The following is a 9,922-nucleotide window of genomic DNA, read 5'->3' on the forward strand; positions in this document are numbered from 1 at the left end:
GCAGGGGGCTGGAGAGGGGCCCTGGCTTGGGCTGGCAGACAGCACTTGGACGCCTGCGGCCTGTGCTCACAGCTCAGCAATGTCCCAGCCCTGCCAGGAGACGCCCGGCCCCAGCCCGGGCCCCGGCGCAGCCCCCACATCGGGAGCTCTGGAGCTACCCCCCACCCCACCTCTGCTCCCCGGAATGGGCCTCCCCTCCCCAGAACCTAGACATACCCCCACACCCTCACCCCAGCCTTCCCCTGGACAAAGACAATGGCTAATGAAACCCAGGCCAGGGAAGGAGAGGGAGAAAATAAACAGACGTGAGCAGGGGGGCCGTCAGGAAGCAAGGCAGGGGCTGGGGGTGCTGGTGGAGGGGTCCGGGGGTGTCTGCGGGGCATGGATGTCCTCTGCGCTTTGCCCAGACAGGCCTAATGAGATCCAGGTGGTCCCTTGGCCCAGGCCCGCCCCGGGCCCCCAACAGCATGAGTGGAGCGGGGGAGGGGAAGGGGCGCTGCAGCCACGGGGCGGGGCCGGGCGGCTGGCTGGGGGCCCAGCACATAACTCTGGGCGGACAGTCTGGGACAGCAGACACCCAGCCGCTGGAGCCCAGCTCGGAGCCCAGCTCACAGCATGGAGGTACGGAGCCGGGAAGGGGGCCGGAGCCGGGAAGGGGGCCGTGTGGGCTGAGCCCACCGTGCACAGAGGGCCCTCACGGACAGACGGGGGCTGTCGTGAGCCTGTCCCAGAGGAGGTGGGGGCAGCAGGGGAGACCAGGGGTTCTTGGTGGGGCTGGCTCCTATGAGGGGCAAGTGCAGGGAGACGGGGGCTCCAGGGCTGGGCGCTGACCCTGCTCTCCTGTCGCCAGGCTCTCCTGGTCCTGCCACTGCTGCTACTGCTCTCCGCTGGCCCCTGCGCTCCCCAGCTCCTGGGGATCCGGGGAGATGGTAAGCTGCCTCGGACCTGGCCCGCAGGCTGGGTGACAGGCTGGGCGAGGGGCTGTCCCGGGCCCTCACAGCTGGGAGTGGGGCTGGCTGTTAAGATGGGGCGGGTGGGCTGGCCAGTAGGCACCCCTGGCCTAGGGAAGGAAGCAAGCATGGGGTGCAGAGGTGTCCGTCGCCTCAGGCCCCTTCTCCTCACCTGCCCCAGCTCTGGAGAAGTCGTGCCTCCAGCTGCCCCTGGACTGTGACGACATCTACGCCCAGGGCTACCAGGCGGACGGCGTGTACCTCATCTACCCCTCAGGCCCCAGCGTGCCTGTGCCCGTCTTCTGCGACATGACCACGGAGGGCGGGAAGTGGACGGTGAGTGGAGGGGGGACGGGGGACACATCACGTGGCTGTGAGCCTGGGACGATGCTCACAGCAGTGTGTGGAGCGCCGCCACCCCCAAACCCTAGGCATCTAAGGTAGGTTAGGGGCTGCATTGCACCATAACCCTGGGAGCAAGGTGCCCCTTACAAATGACGGTCTGGAGCCCAGAGAGGTGCAGTAACTTGCCCAAGTCACACAGCCAGTGCCAGACTCCACCCCAGGTGCCTAAACTCCAGCCCACCAGCTCCCTCCACTTGCTCTTGCCCCCGGGGCCAGCACGCACCTCCTCTTGGCCCCCATTTGGTCCTTTCATAAACCACCTCAGCCTCACAGGGTCTGTGTCTGGGTGAGGGCACTGCCCCCGGCCCCTCAGGCATCCAGGCCCACCCCCTCCGCTCCAGGTTTTCCAGAAGAGATTCAACGGCTCGGTGAGCTTCTTCCGGGGCTGGAACGACTACAAGCTGGGCTTTGGCCGGGCTGACGGGGAGTACTGGCTGGGTAAGGCAGGGCCCGGTGGGCTGGGGGCCCCTGGAGCCAGGTCCCCACTGACCAGCCAATTGCACCCCCCTTCTCAGGGCTCCAGAACATGCACCTGCTGACACTGAAGCAGAAGTACGAGCTGCGGGTGGACCTGGAGGACTTTGAGAACAACACGGCCTTTGCCAAGTACGCTGACTTCTCTATCTCACCCAATGCTGTCAGCGCAGAGGAGGATGGCTACACCCTCTATGTGTCGGGCTTTGAGGATGGCGGGGCAGGTACACTCTGCCAGCTGTGTGGGGCTGGGGATGGGGAAGGGCACTGGGCCCAAGCACCGCCACCCCGGCCACCCTGCGTCTGGCTCGGGGGGCCCTCCCAGGGCCTCCTGCCTCAGCTGCCCCGTGCCCCTCCCCTCCGCCAGGCGACTCGCTGACCTACCACAGCGGCCAGAAGTTCTCCACCTTTGACCGAGACCAGGACCTCTTCGTGCAGAACTGCGCAGCACTCTCCTCGGGCGCCTTCTGGTTCCGCAGCTGCCACTTCGCCAACCTCAACGGCTTCTACCTGGGCGGCTCCCACCTCTCCTACGCCAATGGCATCAACTGGGCCCAGTGGAAGGGCTTCTACTACTCGCTCAAGCGCACCGAAATGAAGATCCGCCGGGCCTGAGGGGCTGGCCCCCTCGCGGCCCACCGCCCCTGCCCCCATCCCACCCGGCCCACCGGCAGCTCTGCTGCTCTCAGCACCGCCTCGGCCAGGCCCCCATGGTTCCAGCCAGACGTCCCCATCACATCCCTGGCATCCACCTCTCGGCCAGGCCCCTGCTCCCTGCCACCCGAGGCTATGCTGCCGCAGCGTCCCAAACCTCCAAAAGGCACCACGGTCCAGCCCGGACTCGGACCCTGTCCCGAAGGACATGGGGCTGTGTCCCACTTTAGCCAGCTTCTTGACCGCGGCCTCTGCCGGCCGAGCCTGTAGACCTCTCCTGGCATCTGCCAGGCCACCCGCGTGTGGCCACTGCTGCCACACCCCAGCAGTCCCACTGGCTGGCCCTTCACTTTCCTCCCACCCCCGTGTTCCCCAGGGGTGAGCACCACAGCCCGGCCCCATTGCACTCACGCTCAGCGGCCCCCTGCCTGCCTGACCCAGGCATCTGAAGCGCAACACCCAAACTGTATTTCACCACAGCTCCAACAGGCCACCCAAAAATGCCACAGCCAAGGCGGGCACACATGTGAGGTCCCCCCACCCGCCCGGGGGGTGAGTGTGACTGTGCTAGGGTCAGAGGACTGCCTCTGTGGGGCTGGGAGCAGGTGGGAGTGGAGGTCTCAATAAACCTCAGGACCTGAACGAACCAGCCTCACTGTTGTGCACGCAGATACCTTTGCCTGCCCCCATGACGGCACACTGTCCTCGAGTCCGAAAACACACCCTGAAGACAGGTGGTAGAGGAGACCTTGTATTTCACAAGCAACCTTCCGAGGGCAAAAAAACTGTGTCATCATAATAATGTAATAATAATAATAATAAAATTACGATACTGAAAAGAATCGCTTGGGGGAGGGGTTCCCCCTCTTGGTGTGGCTTGTGCTGGCTCAGGTGGCTGCTTAAGGCCACAGGGTGGGTCTGAGATGAAGCTGCAGAATGATCTGAGCTGATTCCCCAACGGGGCGCAGGGCTCCGGCCCTTGGGGACGGTCCTGCAGATCTCGGAGCTGGGTCTGCCCCTGGCAGCAAGGCACGGACTGCGGGCCTCAGGGCTCTTGGAGGTCGGGCAGGTCGGCCAGCAGCATGGGGGAATCCATCTGGATCTCACGCTGCAGGGACTCGATGTCAGCAGGGTTCATGCCGTGGCCCTCGAGCCAGTCAGCGAGCAGGGAGGCTGAGAGAGAGGCTGAGTCTGTCTGGCTGTGGGTGTGGCGGAGAGAGGGGGTGAGAGGCTCCTCCTGCAGGGGAGCCCCAACTGACAGCCCTACCAGACCCAGAGACCCACCAGACCCAGAGCCCCACTGGACCCACAGCCCAACTCAAAAGGTCAGACCCAGCTCTTACCCGTCTTGTGGCCCATCAGCCACACCCATGTCAAAAGACTGGTTTAGGAATTCCTCCAGGTCAAAGCCAACACCATACCCAGCTCCACTGCCCTTGGGGGTGCCCGAGAACACGGGGGGCAAAGGGTCCTCCACCTGCAGGGGACGACGGCAGCTCTCAACACAGGCACCACCAAGAGCCGACTGAGGTTGGCAGGGTGCCCAGCCATGACACCGCCCCACCCATGCCCGGGCCTGGACAGCAGCGGTGACAGCACCAGCCTCGACAAGCCCTGAGCGTGGGCTGGGGTCTCCAACAATCTGCTCGTCAGCATTAGGCTCTTTCTGCGAGCAAGGGGCAGGTGAGGGGACCTCAGCTCTTCTGGCACCAGGACACACACGCCCTCTCCTGGCCTCAACAACCTCAGAGCCCACCTCCCCCGCGTCAGACCCAGGCATCCCCACGACCAGGCCTCTCTCTCACCTGTGACTTGGACAGCTGCTGGGTCACCAGGGTGACGTCAGGTGACTCCGATGTGGAGGGCTGTGGGGCCCCCCCGGGGTCTGGAGGGGGTGGGCCAGAGGGGAAGTAAGGGAGAACACTCAGGGCACTGGGGCCGGGCAGCCCAGGGGGCGGCACCAGTGGCTGGGGGGCCAGGAGGCCGGAGGCGGCGGTGGTCTGGGGAGCAGCAGGGCCAGCTGCAGGTGCAGGGGGTGGGCAGGCCGGCTGTGGCAGGGGCCCAGTGGGCTGGGTGGCAGGGCCAGCGGGAGGGCTGGGGGGCCGGGCTGTGGCGGGGGCGGGGGGCTGGGCCATGCGAGTCCAACGCTCCAGCAGGCTGCGGTCGTTGTCGCTAAGCACCAGCCCAGCCAGGGGGTCAGCGGAGGGGCCCCCCGAGACCCCCGCGCCCCGCTCCTTGCGCTCCCGCTCCTGCCGCCTCTTCTCTCGCTCCTTGGCCCGCTCCTGCCGCCGTCGGCGTTTCTCCTCCCGCTCCCGCTGGCGCTCCTGAGCAGTCACCGGCTTCCGAGGCTCAGGAGCTTCCAGGGGGGCACTGGGGCCATCTGTGGGGAGGATGGGAAGGTGAAGGTAAGAGTCTATCCAGGCAGGGGGTCCCCTCTGCCCCCCATTCCCCAGCCAGGCACCTCGGAGCCGGCTCCGCAAGGACTTGAGCAAGGCAGCCTTGAGGGCAGCCTTGGTGTTGTCTGAGATGGCCCCCTCCTTCTTTGGAGGGGCTGGTTCACTGGCTGGTGGGGGCGGCTGCAGGGTCAGATCGATGGTGTCGGGCGCAGGGCCAGGGCACGGCAGTGGGGCTGGCGGGGGGGACTCCATGGCGCAGTCCCCACTCGGAGCCCAGGGGCTGGGCATTTCCACATCGGGGCAGCCGGGCTCACTGGCCACAGGCTGCAAGGAAGGCTGGAAGCGGATCTGCTGGCGGATGCCCTCGCGCCGTGCATGGAAGTCCTCGATCTCCGCCACAATGGCCTCCTTAATGCGCTCCCGTGTGAGGGCTTCACGGTCAAAGGCAAAGTCAAAGGGCGGGGCACAGTCAGGCTCGTCGTCGGGGTCATGGTACTTGGCCAGGAAGGGGTGGCGGAGGGCAGCAGCTGCAGAGACACGGGCGCTGGGCTCAAAACGTAGCATGCGCCCCAGTAGGGAGAGCGCCTGGCGGTCGGCGCCCGGGTACACCGTCTCCCAGGGCACAGGCTGGCGTGGTGGCAGGCTCTGGATATAGGCCCGCACCCTCTCAGCTCCCACAGCCTGAATCACGGCCGGCGACGGGGTACCCAGCACCGTCATGATCAGCTGCAGCTGGTGCACATAGTTTTTGCCTGGGAAGAGTTGGCGCCGGGCCAGCATCTCCCCAAAGATGCAGCCCACGGACCACAGGTCGATGGCCTGCGTGTACTCGTGCAGCGAGAGCATGAGCTCAGGGGCGCGGTACCAGCGAGTGGCCACATACTCGGTCATGAAGTACTGGTGCTCAGCGGGCGAGGTGCACAGGCCACGGGCCATGCCAAAGTCCCCAATCTTGAGCTCGCAGTTCTCGTTCACCAGCAGGTTGGAGGGCTTGAGGTCGCGGTGGATGACCTGAGCCGAGTGCATGTACTTGAGGCCCCGCAGCAGCTGGTACAGGAAGTAGCGCACATGCTCCAGTGTCAGCGGCTGTGAGGAGTGGATGATCTGGTGCAGGTCGCTCTCCATCAGGTCCAGGACCACATAGCTGAGAGGCAGGGGAGAGACGCAGGCTGTCTTGTCCAAACTCCAACCCCACTGTCACCACGCCCTCCCAGCTCCAGACAGGTCAAGGTCTTACTCTTGGACTCTGCAGGGGCTGCCCGCATGGTATCAAGATTCTCTACAACTTTTCCATGGACTCAAGTGAAATCACTTTTCTCTCCAGGCCTAGCTTTTCTCATCAGAGAAGAGATGAGGCTGGACTAGACCAGTCTGGCCCCCGGGGTTTAGTTTGGGGGCCCTCTTCGTTGTGTGGTAGTGGCTGCTTGAAAGGCTATGATGAAAATTTAAAGGCTTCTGCAATCTGCAGGACAGTGTTCTGTGACTGACTAGTGACGTCTGCTACTGGAATAGGAAAGAACAGACATAGGATGAATATCCTACAGTCGCCATGCTATATACTGAGATTCTGGGCTTCCCAGGTGGCACCAGCAGTAAAGAACCCACCTGCCAATGCAGGAGATGTGGGTTCGATCTCTGAGTCGGGAAAGATCTCCTGGAGGAGGGCATGGGAACCCACTTGAACATCCTTGCCTGGAGAATCCCCATGGACAGAGGAGCCTGGCAAGCTACAGTCCACAGGGTCGCAAAGAGTCAAGACATGACTGAAGTGACTTAGCGTGCACACATACTGAGATTCTATAAAACTGTCACTTCTACATTTTCTTTGAGGAAATCATAGGTGTCCCTGGCAAACCCTTAGGGAGCACTGGTCCTGGAGTCGTGGGAATTTCCCCAGCCTACCCTACCTTAGGTTCAGCTGCCCTTCCAGAACTTCAGCAGAATGGCTCCAGCCTTCAGAAAAGGTGCCAACTCTGCCTCCCTCCCTATCCCCACTCCTTACACAGATTTGAACTCGCCATAGGGTACAGTGGGCCTCAGGATGTCCTTTATGGCAATGATGTTGTCATGCTTGAAGTGCTTGAGGATCTTCAGCTCTCTGAGGGTCCGCTTGGCATTGGTCACCACATCAAAAGCATTAGGGATCTTCTTAATGGCCACCTGCTGGCCTAGGGAACAGGGGAAAAGTAGATGTCACCTGGGATAGCTGGTGAGCTGCTGAGTAGCACATGGCCTCTTTCAATATGCTGTGCATGTGACAACCGCTACCACAGAGGACCTACTACGTGACAGATCCTGTGCTGAGCACAGTTGGTACATGACCACATCTCCCCTTCACCTCTGTCCTTCACTTCTAGCAGGTACACAGCTCAAAGTCACAGACATGGAGATCTGGGCACAGTAATTTGTTGGGCACACTGCACAGCTAATTAGCGGTACCCCCCTACACTCTATGCGTCTCAGGCCTCTTCATCCCACCACCAACCCGATGCCCGCTGTCTGCTCCACAACACACTCCGGGGAACCTCCATTCTGATCTCACCCGGACTGTCACCTTTCTAAGGAGGAAGCCGACTGCTGCGCTGGCAGAGCCACCAGTTTCTAGAGACCTGAACCCAACACAGAGGCCGGCCCCCAGACAGCGCCCAACCCCTGCCTGCTGACTTGACTCAGATTTCACATCCCAGCTTCTCTGCTGGCTGCTGGGACGGCGGGTCCCACCCCTCGGGACCTGGTTCCCACACATGAGAGCGGCCGGAAGGGTCGCTCACCGGTGAGGCGGCGGCGCGCGGAGGACACCACCCCGTAGGCCCCGTTGCCAATGGTCTCGATGATCTCGTACTCGTCCCCCACGTCGAAGGTCACGTCGAAGGACCGCGCCTTCAGCAGGGCCAAGTTCTTGGCAGCCACCGAGGCGGCGGTGCCAGCGGGTTCCGCCTTCACCGGCCCGGGGGGCTCCCCGGAGCCGTCCTCACCGTCGTCCTCCTTCAGGGGCTCGGCCATGGCGTCTGCGTGGACACGCGGGCGAGGAGGGGCCCGGCCCCGGACTCAGGGGCCCCTCGGAGGCTTCAGACCGGCAGGCCGAGCAGCACGCGCAGCCCGCGTCCCGCACGCTCGGGAGCCCCCAGCTCAACCCCGCGCGGGACGCGGGGTCGGCAGTGGGGGAGGCTCCGCGAGGCGCGGTTCAGGAAGAAAGCGAGGGGCGGGGCGCCCGCTCTTCTTGGTCCTCACTAGGCGGATGGTGCCTCACCCCGACGCCGCAAGGGCCCTCGACGCCGCCCAGGCGTCTAGTCCCGAGGTCGGGGTGGGGGCGGGGTGGGACCCGAATACCCGCTCCCTCAATGGGTCTGGCAGCCGCCACCACCTCAGCGGAACGCTCAACTCCGCAGGTCTCCCGCCCCGCCCCCTCAAGACCACGCCCCTCAGTCTCTGACCAATCCCTGAACGGCTTTTGCTGAAGTGCCCACCCCCTCCACTTGCTCCTCCAATCCGCGCCTACCTTCCGAGGAAGCCACGCCTTCACCCGCGCCCGCGCCGGGGTCCAGTCTCCAGGAGGGAACCACCCAACCCGCGCTCGGCGCTCAGCCGGGGCGCGGCCGCCTGGCTCAGTCCTCGGACGCAGGCGCGCCAGCAGCCCCCGGCGCCGCGAGACTGCGAGGCACCGCCTACTGCCTGCGTGCGCGCGCATCCGCTCCGATCTTCCAGGTTCTCTCAGGTCAGTTGCTGGTGGCTTCCGAATCTTGGAGGGCTGAGGTTACCGGTAGTTACCATCACTGAGTCCCCCTCCTTTAGGCCCCTCTTCCCTTATCAGACCCTATCAGCCCGGGGATTGCGTCCCCCATTTTCCCGATGGGCCCCAGGAGCCTGGCGCTTGGGAATGCGTGGTCCCTGGTAGACGGTGATCCGTCACATCCAACCACCGAGATCCCGGTCCTCCGGGTTCTAGAGCGTCGGCTCGTAGCCGCCCTGTATCTGGTATCTTCCGGTATCTGGTCCTCTCAGCTCAGCTTCCGGCGCCCCGGACTTCGGCCAGTGCTTCGCCAGCCTCGGCCGTGAACCTTCCGTGAGGTGGCTGCGTCCAGCGACTCCCGCGCTGTGGCTGCAGGGCAGCGGGCAGGGCCACAGGGTCAGCTGCGCCTGGAGGAGGCAGAGCTCCGCCGGAGCCAGTGCCCTGCCAGTCTTCAGGGCCCGCGTTCGACCTCGCAGCGAGTGCGTGCCGAACGCTGACCCTCTGGGTCCCGAGGCGGCTCGCGGGAGGTCGGGTGTCCTCCAGTGACTGACGGGAAAGAGCCAGGAGGCGGGGAGCCCAGGAGTTAGGCCTGAGGGTCCATCCCTTAGACCGGAGAGGAATTTTGTTTACATACCCCACTGTTGTGGTGGTTTATTTTTTACTAAAACATACTTACAGGAAGTTCCACACATAGCCTAAGTGTATGAATAAGTTCACAAACTGAACATATCAGTGTATCGAAATCAGGTGGAGGAAAACAAACAAACAAACAAAAATCCAGAACATTACCAGCCCTTCAGAAGCCCTTTCTCTTTTCTAGTGGTTACAACTTCTTTCTGTTAACTCTTCCATACTTTGGGGGTCGGGGGTTGCCGTGAATTCTAGGAGGTTCACTGGGGCCCATACATTAAGATGGAAAAGTGGAGACTGCATTTTAAAAATACAACATCAGAGAAAATGTCTGGGAGCATAAGGTCAGCTCTAGGACAAATAAATACCTCGTATTTAGACATGGAAAGATCACTTGGACCTCCTGAGTTAACTATACCTTTGGTTCTGGTTTTCCTGAAAGCATAGCAAAAAGCCAAATTATCTGTTACATGATTTGCCTTGACTATTAATAAACCATATTCATGGGAAGTGAACATTTTCTGTACTGAGTTCCAAAAACATTTCCATGATGGCCTTTTCTTAAGTGACACTGTAGACAACCTACCTTAACTCTGACGTATGTGTGCGTTAAGTTCTGCGGTGTCCATCAGTGAAAAGAGAGGACATAAAACTGCAGGACCCAGAAACATGTCTTCTCAGGG

General features: G+C 62.5%; 2 protein-coding genes across 4 annotated transcripts; one reads left to right on the forward strand and one right to left on the reverse strand.

Moving 5' to 3' along the window:
• Positions 1–484: 484 nt before the first annotated feature.
• MFAP4 (microfibril associated protein 4) lies at positions 485–3,129 on the forward strand. Its single transcript, XM_005887296.3, has 6 exons — positions 485–621; positions 851–929; positions 1,132–1,286; positions 1,697–1,793; positions 1,871–2,053; positions 2,197–3,129. Exons 1-6 carry the CDS (start codon positions 616–618, stop codon positions 2,442–2,444), a joined length of 768 nt encoding a protein of 255 aa, XP_005887358.1. The 5' UTR covers positions 485–615; the 3' UTR covers positions 2,445–3,129.
• A 92-nt stretch (positions 3,130–3,221) lies between these two features.
• MAPK7 (mitogen-activated protein kinase 7) lies at positions 3,222–9,663 on the reverse strand. 3 transcript variants are annotated; one of them, XM_070389591.1, is made up of 7 exons: positions 8,379–9,663; positions 7,651–7,887; positions 6,882–7,047; positions 4,945–6,023; positions 4,289–4,863; positions 3,827–3,960; positions 3,222–3,682 (listed from the first exon to the last, which is right to left on the reverse strand). In XM_070389591.1, exons 2-7 carry the CDS (start codon positions 7,880–7,882, stop codon positions 3,529–3,531), a joined length of 2,340 nt encoding a protein of 779 aa, XP_070245692.1. In that variant the 5' UTR covers positions 7,883–7,887; positions 8,379–9,663; the 3' UTR covers positions 3,222–3,528. The 3 variants fall into 3 exon arrangements, with proteins under 3 accessions (XP_070245692.1, XP_070245691.1, XP_070245693.1); XM_070389590.1 differs by lacking the exon at positions 8,379–9,663 and having other exon boundaries at positions 7,651–8,348; XM_070389592.1 differs by lacking the exons at positions 7,651–7,887; positions 8,379–9,663 and having other exon boundaries at positions 6,898–7,037.
• Positions 9,664–9,922: the final 259 nt, after the last annotated feature.

The sequence above is a fragment of the Bos mutus genome, chromosome 19, assembly GCF_027580195.1.
Source record: "Bos mutus isolate GX-2022 chromosome 19, NWIPB_WYAK_1.1, whole genome shotgun sequence".
Lineage (NCBI taxonomy): Eukaryota > Metazoa > Chordata > Mammalia > Artiodactyla > Bovidae > Bos > Bos mutus.

Coding starts and splice junctions, on each gene's coding strand:
- MFAP4 (XM_005887296.3), top strand. Junction 1,794..1,870: donor TGACGGGGAGTACTGGCTGG/GTAAGGCAGGGC, acceptor CCCCCTTCTCAG/GGCTCCAGAACATGCACCTG. Junction 2,054..2,196: donor CTTTGAGGATGGCGGGGCAG/GTACACTCTGCC, acceptor CCCCTCCGCCAG/GCGACTCGCTGACCTACCAC.
- MAPK7 (XM_070389591.1), bottom strand. CDS start 7,882: ATGGCCGAGCCCCTGAAGGAGGACGACGGTGAGGACGGCTCCGGGGAG. Junction 7,048..7,650: donor CGCGCGCCGCCGCCTCACCG/GTGAGCGACCCT, acceptor CCTGTTCCCTAG/GCCAGCAGGTGGCCATTAAG. Junction 3,683..3,826: donor GCTGATGGGCCACAAGACGG/GTAAGAGCTGGG, acceptor CCACACCCACAG/CCAGACAGACTCAGCCTCTC.